Source organism: Cherax quadricarinatus, chromosome 5, assembly GCF_038502225.1.
Source record: "Cherax quadricarinatus isolate ZL_2023a chromosome 5, ASM3850222v1, whole genome shotgun sequence".
Lineage (NCBI taxonomy): Eukaryota > Metazoa > Arthropoda > Malacostraca > Decapoda > Parastacidae > Cherax > Cherax quadricarinatus.
This window is the reverse complement of record NC_091296.1, coordinates 74,733,375-74,758,430: the sequence shown is the minus strand read 5'-3', so window position 1 is coordinate 74,758,430 and position 25,056 is coordinate 74,733,375. Positions and strand designations below refer to the sequence as shown.

At 38.3% G+C, this 25,056-nt stretch overlaps 1 protein-coding gene across 4 annotated transcripts in view; it reads left to right on the top strand.

The window, feature by feature from the left end:
- The first annotated feature begins 7,988 nt into the window (after positions 1–7,988).
- The window catches only part of LOC128685110 (VPS35 endosomal protein-sorting factor-like), a 102,189-nt gene continuing 85,121 nt past the window's right edge, over positions 7,989–25,056 (top strand). For 2 of the 4 annotated variants that reach the window (XM_070104332.1, XM_070104320.1), the window contains exons 1-4: positions 7,989–8,129; positions 11,190–11,268; positions 15,871–15,939; positions 18,064–18,174. In XM_070104332.1, coding sequence (XP_069960433.1) covers positions 7,996–8,129; positions 11,190–11,268; positions 15,871–15,939; positions 18,064–18,174 — 393 coding nt within the window. In that variant the 5' untranslated portion in view covers positions 7,989–7,995. Of the gene's footprint in view, positions 8,134–11,189; positions 11,269–15,870; positions 15,940–18,063; positions 18,175–25,056 lie in introns of all 4 variants that reach the window. The other 2 variants (XM_070104325.1, XM_070104328.1) reach the window with 2 other exon arrangements.

Sequence of the window (25,056 nt, the reverse complement as noted above, 5' to 3'; positions counted from 1 at the left end):
CTAGGTTATGGCTGGCTTCAGTATTAAACAAACGTTCCTTGAGCCGTTCTGTACTCACCTAATTGTGGTTGCAGGGGTCGATTCATAATTTCTGGCCCTGTGTTTGTTCCAGAAAGCATTGAGCGCTCACCAACAGCCTGGTTTGCCATTTAACTTTTAAAAGTGTTCAGTCCCTTAACCTGGATAGATCAATGTCAAACATAGGCTAGGTAGGTTACCTGAAATGTAGGCTAAGTAAAATTCGTCAGGGAACACGACAATATTTCCTGACGTTGGTCTTAGTTATATGATTACCTGCCACTGGAGCTTTTGGTCATCTGACCGAGGCCTTCCACAGGCCTACCCCTTCACCCAAGGTGTTCCGCTTCACACACAGTGTCTGTAGTTTGATCCCCTGTAAGTGTAGAAACAATGGGCGTGTTTCCTTACACCTACTGTTCCTGATCACTTAGCAAGTAAGTAGGTACCTGGGTGTTAGTCGACCGGTGTGGGTCGCATCCTGGGAGACAAGACTGAGGACCCCAATGGAAATAAGACAGATAAGCTCTCGATGACGTACTGCCTATCTTGGTGTGGAAAATTGCATTTATCTGAATGTCAATCATTATGTACATAACAGTAAATGATAACAAAGATAATTATTATTTAGCAGAGTTACATAGACAAGCAGGAATTTGGGACACCTAGGTCACAAAAAAAAAAATGTCCCCCTTCGATACCTACCACTGTCATATCCACAAGTTGCTCTGGACCTATTAATTATCAAATGAAAAATACATCACCAAAAAAAATTGGCACGAAGGCCTGAGCTTGCTACCACCTGCAGCTCACAAGACTGCCATCCCCACGAGCCCCTTTGGGGCGGGGCAGATGGCAGACCAGAGGCCTAGCTTCTCCCTACGAGCCCCGTGAGGGCGGGGAATGTGGCTAGGCCTGGGGACAGTTGGTCCCAAAGATGAGGGGGTACTTGTACCTCCTCCCATGGGAGACTTAAGTCTCGAGACACTACCCAGATAGGGAGCCAAGGCCGGGTCACCACTACTTGGAAAAGACCCGGGCCGGGAGAATACCGGCGAATAAAAAAAAAAAAAAAAAAATACATCACCAGGAATGCTGGTAAATATATAAATTTGCGGACTGTATATTAAAATTAAAGAATAATTATAGATATACACAATTACATAACAGAAAGAGAATATCTTAATATCACTCACAAATTTGACTGGAGATTAAGTTGTATCATACTCAGAAAAACCTCACTAACTAAATTTATGAAAACACTGGCCAGAATTATACACAAATCTAGAGAGCTTATCTGAGGTTCCTGGAGCTGTCTTGTCCAGTCGTCTGATATCTCAAGTTATGCAGGAATGTACATCCACCAATTTCGCCTCCTATTTGACAGGTGTCAACACAATTTTAACCTCTAGAGCACAAAAAGTTATTCCCATTACACCAACGTTTGTAATCCAAATTCAAAACCAAGATGGCGAGTGTCTACTTTTTTTCGATAACATACTTCTTTTAAAAATATAATATAGGGTATCTATTTACCTATAAATTACTGTATTTCCGGAAAATATATACAGTATTTTCCACACTTGGGTTATCCTGGGTGGCTAACCCTCCGGGGTTAAAAATCCGAACAAAATCATGTCTTATCTCACGCATTTAAATTTTTTTTTATTAGTATGTAAAGCAAAGATTGAGGGACATATCACCTTCACAGCAAACTTTATCTAATACAGAGGCATAAGGACAGTGACTTATGCACTGGTACCACTGGAAGAAGCGGTGAAAAGCAGCAGTTGAAGATGGCATCACATGTAGACAGGGCCAACTAGTGGCCCATAAGGTGGGCCAAGATTAGCACTGGAGTCGTATAAGAGATTCTCGAAAATATTTGGGAAACATTTAACCCAGACTCCAAGAAGTAGGGCTCAATAAAGCATACGTTTCCGTGGCCATTAACAACCCCAAGAACAAGAACAGTTAGTTTAATATGTTTATTATGCACCCCATACCCATCCTGTGGGCGGTAGTCAAAAGATTACAGAGGTACATATTGGGTCCAGGGACTGGGCCTCAAAGTTTTGATAGATGAGCAAGTTACAGAGGTAATGAATTCACAATTTACAAAGGTAATGAACTCACAATTTACAAAGGTAATGAACTCCAGGTAGGTCTAGTCACAATCATGACAAGTTACAAAGGTGTTTACAGATTACAGAGGTACACAATGGGTCCAGGGACCGGGCTCCAAAGTTTTGATGGCTGAACTAGGTGCAAGAACAGCCGAGTGAAACTGCGCCGGTCTTCGTCCAATAATAATAATAATAATAATAATAATAATAATTTATTTCTTTGCTAAGGTTACAATGTGTGTTTACATATCATTATTTAGATAAGATAAGATTTCGTTCGGATTTTTAACCCCGGAGGGTTAGCCACCCAGGATAACCCAAGAAAGTCAGTGCGTCATCGAGGACTGTCTAACTTATTTCCATTGGGGTCCTTAATTTTGTCCCACAGGATGCGACCCACACCAGTCGACTAACACCCAGGTACCTATTTGCTGCTAGGTGAACAGGACAACAGGTGTAAGGAAACGTGTCGAAATGTTTCCACCCGCCGGGAATCGAACCCGGGCCCTCCGTGTGTGAAGCGGGAGTTTTAGCCACCTGGAGTTTACCTGGAGAGAGTTTCGGGGGTCAACGCCCCCGCGGCCCGGTCTGTGACCAGGCCTCCTGGTGGATCAGCGCCTGATCAACCAGGCTGTTGCTGCTGGCTGCACGCAAACCAACGTACGAGCCACAGCCCGGCTGATCAGGAACTGTCTTTAGGTGCTTGTCCAGTGCCAGCTTGAAGACTGCCAGGGGTCTGTTGGTAATCCCCCTTATGTGTGCTGGGAGGCAGTTGAACAGTCTCGGGCCCCTGACACTTATTGTATGGTCTCTTAACGTGCTAGTGACACCCCTGCTTTTCATTGGGGGGATGGTGCATCGTCTGCCAAGTCTTTTGCTTTCGTAGTGAGTGATTTTCGTGTGCAAGTTTGGTACTAGTCCCTCTAGGATTTTCCAGGTGTATATAATCATGTATCTCTCCCTCCTGCGTTCCAGGGAATACAGGTTTAGAAACCTCAAGCGCTCCCAGTAATTGAGGTGTTTTATCTCCGTTATGCGCGCCGTGAAAGTTCTCTGTACATTTTCTAGGTCGGCAATTTCACCTGCCTTGAAAGGTGCTGTTAGAGTGCAGCAATATTCCAGCCTAGATAGAACAAGTGACCTGAAGAGTGTCATCATGGGCTTGGCCTCCCTAGTTTTGAAGGTTCTCATTATCCATCCTGTCATTTTTCTAGCAGATGCGATTGATACAATGTTATGGTCCTTGAAGGTGAGATCCTCCGACATAATCACTCCTAGGTCTTTGACGTTGGTGTTTCGCTCTATTTTGTGGCCAGAATTTGTTTTGTACTCTGATGAAGATTTAATTTCCTCATGTTTACCATATCTGAGTAATTGAAATTTCTCATCGTTGAACTTCATATTGTTTTCTGCAGCCCACTGAAAGATTTGGTTGATGTCCGCCTGGAGCCTTGCAGTGTCTGCAATGGAAGACACTGTCATGCAGATTCGGGTGTCATCTGCAAAGGAAGACACGGTGCTGTGGCTGACATCCTTGTCTATGTCGGATATGAGGATGAGGAACAAGATGGGAGCTAGTACTGTGCCTTGTGGGACAGAGCTTTTCACCGTAGCTGCCTCGGACTTTACTCTGTTGACGACTACTCTCTGTGTTCTGTTAGTGAGGAAATTATAGATCCATCGACCGACTTTTCCTGTTATTCCTTTAGCGCGCATTTTGTGCGCTATTACGCCATGGTCACACTTGTCGAAGGCTTTTGCAAAGTCTGTATATATTACATCTGCATTCTTTTTGTCTTCTAGTGCATTTAGGACCTTGTCGTAGTGATCCAGTAGTTGAGACAGACAGGAGCGACCTGTTCTAAACCCATGTTGCCCTGGGTTGTGTAACTGATGGGTTTCTAGATGGGTGGTGATCTTGCTTCTTAGGACCCTTTCAAAGATTTTTATGATATGGGATGTTAGTGCTATTGGTCTGTAGTTCTTTGCTGTTGCTTTACTGCCCCCTTTGTGGAGTGGGGCCACTTGATTGTAACAAAGAAGGTCACTATCACACCGAGGCATTTGGGGCAGACTTAACCTAATACTACTTATAGACTACTTAAGTCTAGACAGGTGAAGATTGGTAGAAAACAAATAGTTAATATTTCACTCTATTATTATTATGAGGTAGTACAATTTATGATACAATCATACATTTTTCAGTTCGTAATTAAGTTCATTTACTCTATTATTAATATGAGGTAGTGCAATTAGTGATACAAACACACATTTAAGAGTTTATAATAATGGCATATTAGTTAAGGGATAATAAAATATTTGTGGGAGTTGCTTTGAATTTGGTTGGGGTTTAGCATGGTGTGGGTATCTTTGTTATTTAAAGATGAGATGATTTTTGAGTATGTTCCTAAACTGATTTGTGGGCAGGGGACCTCTTGCTGTTTCAGACAAAGAGTTCCAGATCTTCGGGCCCTTTATATGCATTGCATTTTCCAATAGTGTGAGAAGGACACGGGGGATGTCAAAAAATGTTTTGTGCCTCGTGTTATACCTGTGTGTTGTGTTGAAACTTTCTAGAAGTTTGAGCGGAGGTTTGATGATAGAGTTTAATGTTCTGTATTTGTAGTAGGTACAATAATAAGTGTGCATATTATGTATATTAAGTAAGTTCATGTTTTAGAAGAGAGGTGGGGTGTGTTGCCTGGTATTGGAGTTTATGATCATCCGCAGTGCCGCTTTTTGCTGGGTTATTAAAGGTGACCTGGTGGCTAAAGCTCCCGCTTCACACACGGAGGGCCCGGGTTCGATTCCCGGCGGGCGGAAACATTTCGACACGTTTCCTTACACCTGTTGTCCTGTTCACCTAGCAGCAAATAGGTACCTGGGTGTGGGTCGCATCCTGGGGGACAAGATTAAGGACCCCAATGGAAATAAGTTAGACAGTCCTCGATGACGCACTGACTTTCTTTGGTTATCCTGGGTGGCTAACCCTCCGGGGTTAAAAATCCGAACGAACTCTTATCTTATCTTATCTTGGGGTACGTAGTATCGTATCTTGGAAAGGATACCTACTGTTTTGGAAACTTTTTTAGTTATATGCTGGATGTGGGTATGAAATTTAAGATTACAGTCAACGTGGAGACCTAGGAATTTGCCCTCAGTGTGTCTTGTAATGGGTGAACCATTCATCGATATGCTTAGCTGGATATTTGATGTTCTCTTTCCAAAAAGCATGAAATAGGTTTTGTCTGGAGTTTACCTGGACTTGGAGTTTACCTGGAGAGAGTTCCGGGGGTCAACGCCCCCGCGGCCCGGTCTGTGACCAGGTCTCCTGGTGGATCAGAGCCTGATCAACCAGGCTGTTACTGCTGGCTGCACGCAATCCAACGTACGAGCCACAGCCCGGCTGGTCAGGTACCGACTTTAGGTGTTTGTCCAGTTTGTTTTGTGGACATCTCACTCTCGGAGGAGAATCAGTGACATATTTTTCCCTTTCTCTCTGGGACTCTTGATTTCATCTTACTTCGCCCGCTGGGCACGTTACAGGAAGGACACCTTGCATCAGCTCAATACAAGCCAGCTTTGTTTTTCCGCTCTGTGGATATCTATTTAACGGTTTTGTTGGGAAGCCGGTTGCTGTACTCAGGTGAGGGTATGGGCGTCCCGCTCTGCTGGTGCTGGGCGAGGGAGAATCCACCTGGTCTATTTGGAAATTTCTAGTTTCTGTTTTTATTTACGAAGGGACTCATGTTCCCTTTTCTTCCATCGCTCACCTTTGGGCATAATACAAGACAATAAAACATCTTTGACTCAACCTGTGTAAAAAGTCAATGTCTATAAAAGGCCCTAAAATCTGGAACTTCCTGCCTTAGGCATCGAAAGGTTCCTTATCTGCCAATCGATCCAGAGTTATTAAAAATTAAACACTTTATCTCCTTAATGTAAGTGAGACAACAATACGCTATGTCAAAAAAAGCCAATTTTCATCCAAGTCTGTCCATGTTCTTCTTAAATAAATAAGTCTATTTGGGCACAGGTACTCATAATTACAGTTGTCATACATAGTGTAAATTACGTAGGATAACCCCCCAAAAAGTCGGACAAAATTACTTATTTCCATTCAACTCCCATACATAAGGTCCTGCCCTGCATGGGACAGTAGGCCTTCTGCAGTGTTCCTCCATTCTTATATTCTTATATTGGTAATATATCTTGTCCCATTTTATTTGTATTGTAATCTAAGTAACTTGCTGTATCTGCGTCGCTATTCAATCACTCCACAAAACTGCTGTATTAACTGTTGTATTAATAAAGCAGGGAACGGTTAAAGTCCCTTGACATGTACTCCCTGGAATGCAGGCGAAAAAGATACACCATAATATACACTTTGAAAGTCCTAAATGGACTAGTCCCAAATCTGCACATTGAAATCACTCCTTACGAAAACAAAAGACTCGGCAGGCGGTGCAACATCTCCCAAATGAAAAGCAGGGGCGTCATAAGTAAGTAAATTTATTCAGGTATACACAAATACAGTTACATAGATTATCATACATAGCAGCATATGTGTAGAGAACCTAGGACAACCCAAAAAAGTCAGACAAAATGACTTTTTAAAGGAGTGGACTGGTAAGCCAGCGAAGACCTCGGTCAGATGACCGAAAGCTCCAACTGTGGGTCATCATATGACTAAGACCCGCATCAGGAAACACTTGTCGTGTTTCCAACTAACTAACTAATAACTGTTTCCTGACAAACCTATACCTACCAGAATACTAAGAGACAACACAGTAAGTGTCAGGGGCCCAAGACTGTTCAGCTGCCTCCCCGCATGAATATCAAAATGGTATACAATACAGACAGGTTGGTAAGTAAGACACATAAGCAACAGTTAGGCATCTTTATTCCGAAACGTTCCGCCTACACAGTAGGCTTCTTCAGTCGAGTACAGAAAATAGGCAGGAGCAGTAGAGATGTGAAGACAATGTAATCAGTCCATCACCCTTGATGACGTAGATTTGAGGTTGTCAGTCCCTCAGCCTGGAGAAGAGTTCTGTTCCATTGTCTGAAACAATGTGAATATCAAGCGGCAGTGTAGAGACTTATACATACACAGTACTGTTGGATGGAGAGGTGTAGAGTAGTAGAAGAAAGAATGTAATTACTGAGAGGTTACGTCCCTCTCAGATCTAACCATTCTCACCTGTACCAAGGTGCCACTGTGTTGCAGTGTCTGACAGAGTGAATATCAAAATGGTATACAATACCGACAGGTTGGTAAGTAAGACACATAGGCCTACGTTCCACTGCTCCTGCCTACTTTCTGTACTCGACTGAAGAAGCCTGATGTGTAGGCTAAACGTTTCGGAATAAAGATGCCTAACTGTTATTCTGTTAGTCGCAGTTATTCTGTTCGTGGACAGTTATTCTGTTAGTTTTGCAGTTATTATGTTAGTGGGATGGATTTGTGAAGGACCTGCCTAGTATGGGCCAAGAGGCCTATTGCAGTGTTCCTCCTTATGTTCTTATGTGTCTTACTTGCCTTCCAGCATACATAAGGGGGATTACCAGTAGACTCCTGGTTGTCTTCAAGAGTCTGGTACTGACTTAGGTGCCTGAATAACAAAAAGGCACAGTACCGTGACTGGAACGATACACAAATAACCCGCACATAAAAGAGAGAAGCTTACGACGACGTTTCGGTCCGACTTGGACCATTGACCGGGTTATTTGTGTTAGGTGCCTGTCCAGGGAGCTAAACAGGCACCTAAGTCAGTCCCTGACCAGCCGGGCGTGTGGCCGGCAGTAACAGCCTGGTTCATCAGGCCCTAATCCACCATGAATACTGGTCATGGACCGGGCCGCGGAGGCGTTGACCCCCGGAACACCCTCCAGGTATCCTTATTTTACGTCACTTAGTTTAGCTATCAGTGGCCCTTACAAACCCAACAACAATCCAAGTGGGCGGATAATGTCAGTAGTCTGGTAAGTAAGTGAAATAAGTTTATTTAAGTACAGGTACACTTAAGAACATTTATCGTACATAGTAACATATATGTAAATTACCCACCAGGATAACCCAAAAAAGTCAGACAACGTGACTTATTTCTATTGGGGTTGTGCAACACATATTCGTTCATTATATACTACTGGATCAGTCTTATTTGTATACATTTATTGTCCTTAAGTATGTATAATATATATATATATATATATATATATATATATATATATATATATATATATATATATATATATATATATATATATATATATATATATATATATATATATATATATATATATATATATATATATATATATATATATATATATATATATATATATATATATATATATATATATATATATATATATATATATATATATATATATATATATATATATATATATATATATATATATATATATATATATATATATATATATATATATATATATATATATATATATATATATATATATATATATATATATATATATATATATATATATATATATATATATATATATATATATATATATATATATATATATATATATATATATATATATATATATATATATATATATATATATATATATATATATATATATATATAATGAAAGGGGGTAAGGCAGCTGGGATTGATGGGATAAAGATAGAAATGTTAAAAGCAGGTGGGGATATAGTTTTGGAGTGGTTGGTGCAATTATTTAATAAATGTATGGAAGAGGGTAAGGTACCTAGGGATTGGCAGAGAGCATGCATAGTTCCTTTGTATAAAGGCAAAGGGGATAAAAGAGAGTGCAAAAATTATAGGGGGATAAGTCTGTTGAGTGTACCTGGTAAAGTGTATGGTAGAGTTATAATTGAAAGAATTAAGAGTAAGACGGAGAATAGGATAGCAGATGAACAAGGAGGCTTTAGGAAAGGTAGGGGGTGTGTGGACCAGGTGTTTACAGTGAAACATATAAGTGAACAGTATTTAGATAAGACTAAAGAGGTCTTTGTGGCATTTATGGATTTGGAAAAGGCGTATGACAGGGTGGATAGGGGGGCAATGTGGCAGATGTTGCAAGTGTATGGTGTAGGAGGTAGGTTACTGAAAGCAGTGAAGAGTTTTTACGAGGATAGTGAGGCTCAAGTTAGAGTATGTAGAAAAGAGGGAAATTTTTTCCCAGTAAAAGTAGGCCTTAGACAAGGATGTGTGATGTCACCGTGGTTGTTTAATATATTTATAGATGGGGTTGTAAGAGAAGTAAATGCGAGGGTCTTGGCAAGAGGCGTGGAGTTAAAAGATAAAGAATCACACACAGGGTGGGAGTTGTCACAGCTGCTCTTTGCTGATGACACTGTGCTCTTGGGAGATTCTGAAGAGAAGCTGCAGAGATTGGTGGATGAATTTGGTAGGGTGTGCAAAAGAAGAAAATTAAAGGTGAATACAGGAAAGAGTAAGGTTATGAGGATAACAAAAAGATTAGGTGATGAAAGATTGAATATCAGATTGGAGGGAGAGAGTATGGAGGAGGTGAACGTATTCAGATATTTGGGAGTGGACGTGTCAGCGGATGGGTCTATGAAAGATGAGGTGAATCATAGAATTGATGAGGGAAAAAGAGTGAGTGGTGCACTTAGGAGTCTGTGGAGACAGAGAACTTTGTCCTTGGAGGCAAAGAGGGGAATGTATGAGAGTATAGTTTTACCAACGCTCTTATATGGGTGTGAAGCATGGGTGATGAATGTTGCAGCGAGGAGAAGGCTGGAGGCAGTGGAGATGTCATGTCTGAGGGCAATGTGTGGTGTGAATATAATGCAGAGAATTCGTAGTTTGGAAGTTAGGAGGAGGTGCGGGATTACCAAAACTGTTGTCCAGAGGGCTGAGGAAGGGTTGTTGAGGTGGTTCGGACATGTAGAGAGAATGGAGCGAAACAGAATAACTTCAAGAGTGTATCAGTCTGTAGTGGAAGGAAGGCGGGGTAGGGGTCGGCCTAGGAAGGGTTGGAGGGAGGGGGTAAAGGAGGTTTTGTGTGCGAGGGGCTTGGACTTCCAGCAGGCATGCGTGAGCGTGTTTGATAGGAGTGAATGGAGACAAATGGTTTTTAATACTTGACGTGCTGTTGGAGTGTGAGCAAAGTAACATTTATGAAGGGATTCAGGGAAACCGGCAGGCCGGACTTGAGTCCTGGAGATGGGAAGTACAGTGCCTGCACTCTGAAGGAGGGGTGTTAATGTTGCAGTTTAAAAACTGTAGTGTAAAGCACCCTTCTGGCAAGACAGTGATGGAGTGAATGATGGTGAAAGTTTTTCTTTTTCGGGCCACCCTGCCTTGGTGGGAATCGGCCAGTGTGATAATAAAAAAAAAAATAATAATAAAAAAATAATATATATATATATAAGGACAATAAATGTATACAAATATATAGGCATATAATGAATTAAGCATGTGACGAATTAGGCATATGACAGTATAACTTGACTGTAATTAAGTGTTGGAGAATAAGTTAGGAATAGTGAAAGAAATATGCCAGAGACATGAGCTGAGGAAACATTTAAGTTCGCTTAAAAAGTATCTGGTGCCCAGCCCTTCAAGGGCTCTTCACTGGGGGAATTAAAATTTATTCTTTATTTCTAATAACTAATTGCACAAAAAATACAGTAATCAAAAATGCCCTTGTTTCCAACCAGATTGCCTCTCATTTTCCAATCGCTGAGTGTTCCTTATGAGTCAGAATTATTATTACAGTCATGGGAGAGTGCTAAACCAATAGGGGTCATACAGTACCTTGGGAAATGGGAGGTAAACAGGGTAAATCCAAGGAAGAGGAGAGCAGGTAAAATTTCTCATATCATGAGCCCGCTCACCACCGTCAGAGAGACCACTTCCAGAAGCATGTAATAAACATTGCCATGCATGAACTGTTCATATTGCAAAAAATAATTAACTAGATACTGCTAAGAATGTTACATGTAAAGATAATTGTGACTCAAAAAAAATCAGCATAATTTACATTTTTTTTTTTTTTTTGTTTTTTGGCTTCCAGGAAAATACGTGTTCGACAATGGGGCTTGGAAAAGAATCCTCTGATACCAGAACCAACTACAAGTCACCCATTGCAAGGAGTAAGTTTGGGCATTAGTTAACATTTTTCAGTGAGAGATAAGAGTTTGTTTGGACTTTTAACTCCCAGATGGTTAGCCACCCAGGATAACTCAAGAAAGCCAGTGCATCATCTGTCTTATTTCCATTGGGGGTCATTAAATCTTGTCCCTCAGGATGCGACCCCCACCAGTCGACTAACACCCAGATACCTACTTGCTTGCTAGGTGAACGGGACAACAGGTGTAAGGAAATACACCCAATGTTTCCACTCTTGCCGGGGATCGAACCACGGAAACTCAATATGTAAAGCGAGAGTGTTGCCTACCAAGCCACAGGACATCCTATACGACCTATGTACACTACAGAGTAAGTATTTCTTGTTAAGTTGTTATTTTGGGTAACAGTAGCGAAAATACGTAGTATACATTTATTTTGGTTGTGCAACGCAACCTGGCCAATCAGCTTTTAGTACTGAGTCATGTTATGTACCTGGCCGAACGTAAATAAAGATGCTTATCTACTGATGGCAGAGTGAAGTTATGCTATGTTAGGTTAGGTTAGGTCAGGTGGGTTTTGTTGGGTTATGTTTTTACCATTTGCATGTAAAACTAACTAAATATTATATAGTTCAAACTAACTCCTTGTTAATTTGGGTTCATACCTAAAACAGTTCATTGATTTGCAAAAGGCTTTGGATACTGTTGATCACAATATTCTCCTACACAAGCTAAAGCGCTACAGCCTCAGATGACACATATACAGTGGTCCCTCAATAATCGTCCAGCCTGAAAGTCGTCCATTTCGGAAATAGTCCTGTTTTTTCATCAAAATATTGGCTCGCAAATGGTCCGGTAACTCGCTAATAGTCCTTCGTCCCGGACTCGTACTCACACTCTGAGCCGCCTCAGCCTTTCCTTCCCAGCCAGTGTGCCATTGTTTGCCAGTGAGCGACGGTCCCCTCACGTGCTCCAGCGAAATATTTCATAATATTCCATTTATTTTAGTGCTTGCAAGTTATTTAAGTGCTAAATAAGCTACCATGGCTCCAAAGAAAGCTCCTAGTGCCAAGCCTTTGGTAAAGAAGGTGAGAAATATGATTGAATTTAAGAAAAACATCATTGAACAATATGATAGTGGCGTACGTGTGGGCAAACTGGCCAGGATGTATAACAAATCCCGTACAACCATATCTTCCATCAAAGCCAAGAAAAAGGAAATCAAGGACGCTGTTGTTGCAAAGGGGGTAAATATGCTGACAAAAATGAGATCACCAGTACTCGACGATGTTGAGAAGTTATTATTGGTGTGGATAAATGAGAAACAATTAGCAGGAGATAGTCTTATGACGTCGCTTATTTGTGAAAAGGCTAGGCAGCTGCATGATGATTTGGTAAAGAAATTGCCTGCAACTAGTGGTGATGTGAGTGAATTTAAGGCCAGCAAAGGCTGGTTTGAGAGATTTAAGAAGCGTACTGGCATACACAGTACGCAGAATCGCAGCTCAGAATCTTGCTGCAGAGGAGGAGGAAGAGAGATGGAGGAAGGTGCCTTCTTCAGAAATTAAGGAGATTTTTGAAATGTGGGGTAGGATGGAAAGATTTATGGAGAAACATCACCCAGAGAAGGATGTTGCAAGCCATATCGGCAACTTGTACAGTGACAGAGTCTTGGCCCATTTTAGGGAAGTTTTAAAGAGACGCCAGAAACAGAGCTCTCTGGACAGTTTTTTTGCGAGACAGGACTCCAGTGACACTCAAGGTGGTCCTAGTGGCATTAAGAAACAGAGAAGAGAAGTAACTCCAGAAAAGCATTTGGTACCCGAGGTGTTGATGGAAGGGGATTCCCCTTCCAAACAGTAAATCATCCAATCTGTCTCCTTCTCCAGTCTTCCATACACAAAGAAGAATCGCCAATAAAGGTAAGTGTTATTCTGTTAATGTTTAATTCATCATGTGCAACTGTATTGTTTATGTACTACATCTATATTTCATGTAAACAATTTTTTTGGTTTAATACTTCTGGGTGTCAGGAACAGATTAATTGAATTTACATTATTTCTTATGGGGAAAATTGATTCGTAAATCGTCCATTTCGATAATAATCCCACTTCCAGGAACGGATTATGGATGATTATTGAGGGACCACTGTACACACATGTATTTTCAATCATACCTTTGTAACAGACAGCAGTATATAGCATGACACTTCTTATAGTACCTTAGCAATGAATTTAGGTGTCTCAAAAGTAGCATTCTCCTGCTTTTCTTTTTCTTGTATACCACCCAACATCTGAAACCTGTACTCTTTACTGATTACACAGCCTTGATTTTATTAAGCCCAGACTCATTGTCAGTTAGCACTACAGTTAACGATGAACTCTAAGTCCACACTGGATGATTACCAATAAATTAACTTTTATACTAAATAAAGGAGGAATGCTGACATATGGTAAATAATAACCTAATGCATTGAAGTCTTTATTGGTACTGTGCAGTATTTCACCCACAAGTGGGCCTCCTCAAGTATGTGATAAAACACACTCATGGGTAAAGCATACAATAAAAACTTCACTGCATTATGTGTCTATTAAACTCACCCTTAATATTGAAAAAATATTCCTTATAATTTAGGGCTGTGGAGTTGGCACATCAAACCTTCAATTCCGACTCCCTTATTTATGGCACCTCCGAACTCCAACTTCACAACACCTACTCTGACTCCACAGCCGTTATAATTATTAGAAAGAAACCATGTCCCCCATTTGGATATTAGCCTCAAGGAAACTAAATTAAAAAATTAGGGAGAGGGTGAGAAATTCTAAGGTCTAACTACTGACAACAAATTGAACTTTGATGCTTATCTGGCACAAATCAACATAGGTATAAAAGACTGTTGGGATGCTCTCTAAAATTTGCTATTATGTTCCATACTCTGCACCACTAATACTTTACTGTTTTCCCTCATTTACCCAGTCATCACCCAACAAAGGCAGTCATCATATTTTTGATGGTATACAATAATGACAAATTAGGTATCCTCATTGCTGAAAGATAACTAAATGTTGTACATGTGTCTTATACATCAAAAGCAAACTAATTAGTAGTAATCTGAAACCAAGTCAGCAGTGCATAAGTGTTTGCAATAAAGCTAACAGAATTCTTGGCTTCATATCAAGAAGTATAAATAATAGAAGTCCTCAGGTTGTTCTTCAACTCTATATATCTTTGGTTAGGCCTCATTTAGATTATGCTGCACAGTTCTGGTTACTGTATTACAGAATGGATGTAAGTGCACTGGAAAACATACAAAGGAGGATGGCAAAGTTGATCCCGTGTATCAGAAATCTTTCCTATGAGGATAGACTGAGGACCCTGAATCTGCACTCTCTGGAAAGGTGTAGAATTAGGGGGGATATGACTGAGATGTATAAATGGAAAACAGGGATAAAAATGTCTAGCCTAGACAGGACTAACAGCAGTGGCTTTAAGTTGGAAAAATTCAGATTCAGGAAGGATATAGGAAAGCACTGGTTTGGTAATAGAGTTGTGGATGAGTGGAACAAACTCCTGAGTACCATCATAGAAGCTAAGACATTGTGTAGTTTTAAAAATAGGTTTGATAAATACATGAGTGGGTGTGGGTGGGTGTGAGTTGGACCTGACTATCTTGTGCTACTAGGTCAGATGTCATGCTCCTTCCTTAAGTGAATGTGACCTGACCTGACTAGGTTAGGGCATTGTCTTAAGCCAGTAGGAGAATTGGACCTGCCTTGCATGGGCCAGTAGGCCTGTTGCTGTGTTCCTTCTTTCTTATGTTCTTATGTTCTTAATTACAGTATGTATAGGCAAAACATTGTGCCTTTTTTCAGGTCCCAAAATCTATGAAATGTAAATGCCATTCATGCATACAGTATTATCTTATTCCACATCTTTAGAATACTATATTATAATTCTGATGCTGATTTAAGACATTTCCTGGAAAATTGTAACAGAAAACACAGGCATCACACTAGATACAAACACCACTTTGATGTCCCTCATGTTTGTTTGAGCATCTACAGAAATTCTATGCAAATTAAGGGATAAAAAATGTGAAATAATATATCAGATGATTTGAAAAATTACAACTTAATGAATTCAAGTTAAAGCTAAAGCAAGTACCACTGTGTGCTTAAATAGTCAGATTAGTACAGTATATAATTCTGTGTAATCACCAAAACATTTACTAACTCTTCATATTAATAGTGCTGTTTTCATAAACATAATTTTGTTATGTAGTAAGAATACAGAGTGACTTCCAACAACTTAAGAGAAATGGACAAATGCATTCACTTAGGAAATGGACATAAATGCATTCGCTGGAAAATGTTTTGGCCCTTGGACCTTGATGATTTCAGGTACATTGCATGTGTATGAAGTCATCAAGGTCCAAGGACTGAAATGTTTTCAGTAAAGGGGTCATAAGTGAATGCAGTCATGTCCATTTCTCTCAGTTGTATTATCACAAAAATTATGACATTAATGAAGCTTGGCAAATTAATTAAATTTGATCAATCTTTCCTCAAAAAATCCTTTGTACAGACAGACAAATACAAGTACTCTAGGCAAATCTCTCATTTACAGGTGAAAGACAGAACACTGAAGCAAGCTGGACTAGTATATGAGAAGAAAAGCAGACCTACTGTACAGCCAGTAAGTAGCACTTCTCCTTTGTCTAATACAGGCAGGCTCCACTTATACACCAGGCTAGGTTCCAGGCTACTGCTGTAAAGCGAAAATCACTATAAAGAGAAATATAGCCTTTTCCACTTTGAAATGCATATAAAAGCCTGATAACATGTTTACACTATCATATACAGTGGACCCCCAGTTAACGATATTTTTTCACTCCAGAAGTATGTTCAGGTGCCAGTACTGACCGAATTTGTTCCCATAAGGAATATTGTGAAGTAGATTAGTCCATTTCAGACCCCCAAACATACACGTACAAACGCACTTACATAAATACACTTACATAATTGGTCGCATTCGGAGGTGATCGTTATGCGGGGGCCCACTGTATTAAGTGAGCAACAGAGTTAGCCCTAAAAAAATGCATATACAGTACATACATTACTTACCTTAAAATATTTTTGTTTTTTGCTTATAGTGAGTGGTGAATATATTTATTGTAGGAGGTCTGAATAAATGAAGAATGGATATAATTGAAAACCGCTGCATTAACAAAAAGCCGTAAAGCAAAGCGCTGTAAAATGGGGCCCCTTCTGTACAGTAAAGACACTGAACTATCTGAGAAATTTATTTTGACTACCTACAACAACAAACAACTTTATTTCTATATAGTGAAATACAGTATTCAACTGACATGGGCTAAGTGACATGAATAAATTACTTTATAGAAAGCCCCTTGTTATGCAGAGCATTTTGGGCAGCCTTAAAATTAATTTATAATTGCGTACTGGATACAAATACAATTATGTATATTAGTTTATTGGAATGCTATAGTTTGCAGTGTTTGACATTTTATGTACAGGAGGGTTCTGCTTATACAGCAAGTTAGGTTCCGGGCTACTACTGTAAAGTGAAAATCGTTGTAAAGTGAAATACAGCCTTTTTTCACTTTCCAATGCATGTAAATCCTGATATGTTTACACTATCATACATTTAGTGAACACTAAAGTTAGGCCAAAAAAGGCATATACGTATACACAAATTACTTTTTTTTTTTCAACAAACTGGCCATATCCCATCTACGCAGGGTGACTTAAAAAAAAAAAAGCTTCTCTTTTTAAATTTAGTAATATATACAGAAGAGGTTACTAGTCCCTTGCTCCCAGCATACACATTACTTACCTTAAAATATTTTCGTCCTTAGCTTATAGTGAGTGGTGAATATATTTATTGTAGGAAGTCTGAATAAATGAAGAATGGGTAATCATAATTGAAAACTGCTGCATTAGTGAAATGCTGGAAAGTGAAGTGCTGTGAAGCAGACACCTTCTGTACTTTAACAATTTGGTTTATGATTTATGACATTTAGCGATCTTGTGTAACAATTTGGTACAACATTTGTATTGGTGAAGTCTGAGGTAGAGCAAATCAGATTCATACCACAAAATCAGTAAAATTTATTGTAATTTTTAACTTTGCAAATAAGTGCACTGTACCTTTACAGGCAACAAATTTGCACAATGTAAACTTCTGAAATATTATGGGTATGTAAATATTACTTGAATGGAAGCCTTGCACTGAAGCTGTCTTCAACAAACTGCTGTATAAAACTCACTTTATTTTCTGATTCATTGTCTCTGTAGGTTCACTTAATGCCATTGAGGAGGGTCTGTTTTACTTTTATGCTTAGATGAATAAGATGCATGTACAACAGGTTAGATTGGTATCTTCATTGACAACACATACAGAAAAGATGCCTACCAGCTATGCATGTGTTTTTCTCATCTATTTGCTGGTATTGTATACCATACTATTAATATAATGATACCTGTGTTTATAAATATGATAGAATATAATTTAGGGAAGTGGAAAAGAATCCTTCCTCTGTAAGACATATGTGTTGTAAGAGGCAAATAAAATGCCTGGAGCAAGAAACTAGTAACCCCCTCTCCTGTATCAATTACTAAATTTTAAAAGAAAAACAAATTTTTCGTTTTAGGTCATCCTGCCTTGGTGGGATACGGCCGGTTTGTCAGAAAAAACTTTTTCTTCTTACATTACCCTGCCTCAGTGGAAGATGGTTGGTATGTTAATAAAAAAGATAATATTATTTATGCAAAGTACATATGAAATATCTAATTACAGATGATGATTGACCCATTATCATCAGTTCTTGATGGCCCTGACCCTCTGAGTGATCTACTTGGTGCCTCAGATCCTCTTTCGGGCAAGGCTTTTCCATCTGCCTCACGTCAGGTAAGTTTTAAATCTAGTCTGTACTTTATCAAAGCTTATTTGTTGTTTCACTATGATATTAAAAAAATTTTCTTGTAACCAGAAAAATTCTAAAGGATGTGTTTCATGTCATTTTGGCATGGAGAAAATTGTCACCCTGAAAAAAATTAAATGTTTGTCAATATCAATATTTTCTACCAGTGGGTGCCATATGTCTACCCTTTTAAAACAGTGTTAAACCCACTGGAAGAAAAACAAATAGTACATGTACTGTATGCCAGGCACTGCATGTAGTAAGGGCAAGCTCAATACAGTGGAACCTTGGCTTATGAATGCCCCCACCATGCGATTTTTTCAGGTTTCGAACAGCCACTCGATCGATTTTTTGCTTCTGGATACTAACAAAATTTCAGGACGCGAACTTCCCCCTCAAGGGAGGTTCCGTGGTGAGGGGATCTTGATCAAGGGAATTGGGTCTGTGCTCCACTTCCCTAAATTAATAATAATAATAATAATAATATTATTATTATTATTATTATTATTATTATTATAATATGTACGTACTAATAATAATACACTGCAGCAGGCCTGTTGGCCCATACTAGACAGGTCCTTCACAATCCATCCCAATAACAGAATATTTGCTTTGATAATTCTGTTTACTCATGTGCAGGACCCACTCACATCCAGTCCCTCTCACTCGTGTATTTATCCAACACAAATTTGAAACTACCCAAGGTTTTAACCTCAGTAACCATACTAGGCAGATTGTTCTACTCATCAACATAACATAAGAACGGAGAAACACTGCAGTAGGCCTGTTGGCCCATACTTGGCAGGTCCTCCATAAATCCAGCCCTCTAACAGAATAAACGCTACCCAAGCAATAAGCTTTAATAATCCTATTTACTCATGCGCAACTCCCATTCAAATCCAACCCCTCTCACTCATGTATTTATCCAACCTAAAATTGAAACTACCCAAGGTTTTAGCTTCAATAGAACCTTGGGTAGCTTTAAAAATAGATTGGACAAATATGAGTGGGAGGGGATGGGTATGATTGGTGTCGTGGGTACATAATAACATTAGAAAGGAGGAACGCTGCAGTAGGCCTGTTGGCCCATACTAAGCAGGTCCTTCACAGATCCAGCCCACTTACAGAATAAACGTACCCAAGCAATAAGCGTTGACAATTCTATTTACTCGTCTTGACTGTGTGCTAATGGAGTTACAGGAAGCTGACATCGAAGAAATGCTGAGCACTGACAGTGATGCACCTGTTGTGCAGTCCTTGAGTGATGGTGAAATTAGATGAATTGTGATATAAAAATAAGCTGTAGAGTTGATTTTAGCATCATATTGAAGTATTTTGTCGTGCCTCCTAAGAGCAGGAATTCTGCTGGAATGGATTAATGCCATTTCAGTTAATTTAAATGAGGAAAATTGACTCAGTATACGAACAAATCGGGATATGAACGAGGTCACGGAATTGATTAAATTCATAAGGCAAGGTTCCACTGTATTTGTAGTTTGATAAAAAAAAGTCTTAAAATGCTATTTTTTTGGGGTGAAAAAAAATGCCTTAACCTTTTCACTGTCTCCCATGTAGATGTGCCTTTATTGAGGCAAGGCGGTGTGCACATATATGTAAGTAAACCTTTGATATAACAAACCCTGATATAATGGACTTTTAAGATAATGGGCAAAATTCATTAGGTACAGTGTATTTTTAACTTTTATTTGTAATGGTTATTGTAATATAATGGTCAATTGAGGATGCAGTACTATATTAGGTGTATAATAGGGTATTCAGGTGCCTGTTGTTGCCATTTTTTAATGTTATTCTGATTTAACAGACATTTGCACAACCCCCTCCCCTCTTCCTGCCTACTTGTCTGTTATATTGAAGGTTTGCTGTACATCTTAATCACAGCACCCTCAAAGATGGTACATAGATGAGGGCAAAAACAATAAGTGGGGACAAAGATGTTATTAGCAGAGGATCCTTTTAATATACTGTTTCACCAGCCTTGTGTGAAGTGTTCTATTAATAGGATCCTCTTCTGCCAGTGTTTATACCATCAGATATACTGTGACTAGTAAATTTTGGCCTAGACATAAGAGAATGAGTTTATGCAATGGGTGTGCATAGTATAAAAATCCTACCCCACTCAGTCCATGATGGGAATAGTTAACCTGTGACCTTGTATTTCATGGTTTTATTTTCATGGTTTTATTGGCCATCTGGGAGACTAGAAGATTTTATAATATATATATATATATATATATATATATATATATATATATATATATATATATATATATATATATATATATATATATATATATATATATATATAGTTATATATATATAGTTATATATATATATATATATTATATATATATATATATATATATATATATATATATTATATATATATATATATATATATATATATATATATATATATATATATATATATATATATATATATATATATATATATATATATAACTATATATATATATATATATATATATATACCTATATATATATATATATATATATATATATATATATATATATATATATATATATATATATATATATATATATATATATATAACTATATATATATATATATATATATATATATATATATATATATATATATATATATATATATATATATATATATATATATATATATATATATAACTATATATATATATATATATATATATATATATATATATATATATATATATATATATATATAACTATATATATATATATATATATATATATATATATATATATATATATATATATATATATATATATATATAATACATATAATACATATTTATAGTAGTAGGTTGGTAGACAGCAACCACCCAGGGAGGTACTACCGTCCTGCCAAGTGAGTGTAAAATGAAAGCCTGTAATTGTTTTACATGGTGGTAGGATTGCTGGTGTCTTTTCTCTGTCTCATAAATATGCAAGATTACAGGTACGTCTTGCTACTTCTACTTACACTTAGGTCACACTACACATACATGTACACGTTTATTTATACACACTCATCTGAGTTTTCTTTGATTTTATCTTAATAGTTCTTGGTCTTATTACTTTTCCTTTTATATCCATGGGGAAGTGGAATAAGAATCTTTCCTCCGTAAGCCATGCGTGTTGTAAAAGTCAACTAAAATGCCGGAAACAATGGGCTAGTAACCCCTTTTCCTGTAAAGATTACTAAAAAGAATAAGAAGAAGAAAATTGTCAAAGTGGGAAGTCTGAATGTGCGTGGATGTTGTGCAAATGATAAGAAAGAGATGGTTGTGGATGTTATGAATGAGAAGAAACTGGATGTCCTGGCTTTAAGTGAAACAAAGCTGAAGGGGGTGGGAGAGTTTCAATGGAGAGGAATAAATGGGATTAGGTCAGGGGTTTCAAATAGAGTTAGAGCTAAAGAAGGAGTAACAATAGTGTTGAAGGATAAGCTATGGCAGGAAAAGAGGGACTACAAATGCATAAGTTCAAGGATTATGTGGAGTAAAATAAAGATTGGATGTGAAAAGTGGGTTATAGTAAGCGTGTATGCACCTGGAGAAGAGAGAAGTATAGAGGAGAGAGAGAGATTCTGGGAAATGTTGAGTGAATGCGTGGGGAATTTTGAATCAAGTGTGAGAGTAATGGTGGTTGGGGATTTCAATGCTAAAGTGGGTAAAAATGTTATGGAGGGAGTAGTAGGTAAATTTGAGGTGCCAGGGGTAAATGTAAATGGGGAGCCTTTAATTGAGCTACGTGTAGAAAGAAATTTGGTAATAAGTAATACATATTTTATGAAAAAGAGGATAAATAAATATACAAGGTATGATGTAGCACGTAATGAAAGTAATTTGTTAGATTATGTATTGGTGGATAAAAGGTTGATGGGTAGGCTCCAGGATGTACATGTTTATAGAGGGGCAACTGATATATCAGATCATTATTTAGTTGTAGCTACAGTTAGAGTAAATGGTAGATGGGAAAAGAGGAAGGTGGCAACAACAAGTAAGAGGGAGGTGAAAGTGTATAAACTAAGGGAGGAGGAAGTTCGGGCGAGATATAAGCGACTATTGGCAGAAAGGTGGGCTAGTGCAAAGATGAGTAGTGGGGGGGTTGAAGAGGGTTGGAATAGTTTTAAAAATGCAGTATTAGAATGTGGGGCAGAAGTTTGTGGTTATAGGAGGGTGGGGGCAGGAGGAAAGAGGAGTGATTGGTGGAATGATGAAGTAAAGGGTGTGATAAAAGAGAAAAAGGTAGCTTACGAGAGGTTTTTACAAAGCAGAAGTGTTTTAAGAAGAGCAGAGTATATGGAGAGTAAAAGAAAGGTGAAGAGAGTGGTGAGAGAGTGCAAAAGGAGAGCAGATGAAAGAGTGGGAGAGGCACTGTCAAGAAATTTTAATGAAAATAAGAAAAAATTTTGGAGTGAGTTAACCCTTTGAGGGTTTTGGTCGTACTAGTACGTCTTACGCGTAGGGGGTTTTGACGTACTAGTACTCATAAATTCTAGCGGCCTCAAATCTAGTGGGAGAAAGCTGGTAGGCCTTCATATGAAAGAATGGGTCTATGTGGTCAATGTGCACAGTCTAAAAAAATCCTGCAGCACACAGTGCATAATGAGAAAAAAAAAACTTTGACCATTTTTTTTTTTAATAAATCAGCGACTTTGCAGTGTATTTTCGTATGGTATTTATTGTTGTATTCTAGTTTTCTTGGTCTCATTTTATAGAATGGAAGACATATTACAGAAATTGAGATGATTTTGACTGGTTTTACAATGAAAGGTGCCTCGAAATTGAGCTCAAAGTAGCAGAAATGTTCGATTTTTACCAAACTTCAAAAGTAAACAAATCGTGCCAAGCGTGCAATACACGTCAACTGGTGAGTCTAATATTCTTTCACAAGTGCACCAATAATATTTATACCATTTTTTACACTAATGCAGTAGTCTGCATAACAGTAAATCTTATATTTTTTGTGAAAATAAAAATTCAAAGTGGAAAGCAAAAGAATATAAGAGGGGCCTTGAGACGTGACTAATGACTAGAGGAAATGTCATTTTAGTGCCAGGAATGTCTTTCTTGTTTATTCTGGACCCTATTCGGAAATTGGCATCTTTTGAAATTTGTGTGAAATTGGCAAAATTGCTAAATTCTGACCACTGTACTGGATAGTTGAATTTCATAAATGGGTGGTTTCTTGCACCCATTCGATAGAAAAAATGGAGTTCTAGCGAAATATTCATGTTTTTTGTCGACTAGTACAGTGAAATTGGCCGAAAATGGGGCTCAAAGTGGGCAAAATCGCCGATACGTAAACATCGCCGAGACCGCTAACTTTGCGAGAGCATAATTCCGTAAGTTTTCTATCAAATTTCAAACTTTTGGTGTCTTTATGATCGGGAAAAGATTCTCTATCTTTTCATAAGAGAAAATAATTTTTTTTTTTTTTAAATTTGGCCGACCCTGAGAACGAGTTTCGGAGAGGGCCTGTCGACCCTCAAAGGGTTAAACAAGTTAAGAAAGCCTAGAGAACGAATGGATTTGTCAGTTAAAAACAGAGTAGGGGAGTTAGTAGATGGGGAGATGGAGGTATTAGGTAGATGGCGAGAATATTTTGAGGAACTTTTAAATGTTGAGGAAGAAAGGGAGGCGGTAATTTCATGCACTGGCCAGGGAGGTATACCATCTTTTAGGAGTGAAGAAGAGCAGAATGTAAGTGTGGTGCAGGTACGTGAGGCATTACGTAGAATGAAAAGGGGTAAAGCAGCTGGAACTGATGGGATCATGACAGAAATGTTAAAAGCAGGGGGGGATATAGTGTTGGAGTGGTTGGTACTTTTGTTTAATAAATGTATGAAAGAGGGGAAGGTACCTAGGGATTGGCGGAGAGCATGTATAGTCCCTTTATATAAAGGGAAAGGGGACAAAAGAGATTGTAAAAATTATAGAGGAATAAGTTTACTGAGTATACCAGGAAAAGTTTACGGTAGGGTTATAATTGAAAGAATTAGAGGTAAGACAGAATGTAGAATTGCGGATGAGCAAGGAGGCTTCAGAGTGGGTAGGGGATGTGTAGATCAAGTGTTTACATTGAAGCATATATGTGAACAGTATTTAGATAAAGGTAGGGAAGTTTTTATTGCATTTATGGATTTAGAAAAGGCATATGATAGAGTGGATAGAGGAGCAATGTGGCAGATGTTGCAAGTTTATGGAATAGGTGGTAAGTTACTAAATGCTGTAAAGAGCTTTTATAAGGATAGTGAGGCTCAGGTCAGGGTGTGTAGAAGAGAGGGAGAATACTTCCCGGTAAATGTAGGTCTTAGACAGGGATGTGTAATGTCACCATGGTTGTTTAATATATTTATAAATGGGGTTGTAAAAGAAGTAAATGCTTGGGTGTTCGGGAGAGGGGTGGGATTAAATTATGGGGAATCAAATTCAAAATGGGAATTGACACAGTTACTCTTTGCTGATGATACTGTGCTTATGGGAGATTCTAAAGAAAAATTGCAAAGGTTAGTGGATGAGTTTGAGAATGTGTGTAAAGGTAGAAAGTTGAAAGTGAACATAGAAAAGAGTAAGGTGATGAGGGTATCAAATGATTTAGATAAAGAAAAATTGGATATCAAATTGGGGAGGAGTAGTATGGAAGAAGTGAATGTTTTCAGATACTGTACTTGGGAGTTGACGTGTCGGCGGATGGATTTATGAAGGATGAGGTTAATCATAGAATTGATGAGGGAAAAAAGGTGAGTGGTGCGTTGAGGTATATGTGGAGTCAAAAAACGTTATCTATGGAGGCAAAGAAGGGAATGTATGAAAGTATAGTAGTACCAACACTCTTATATG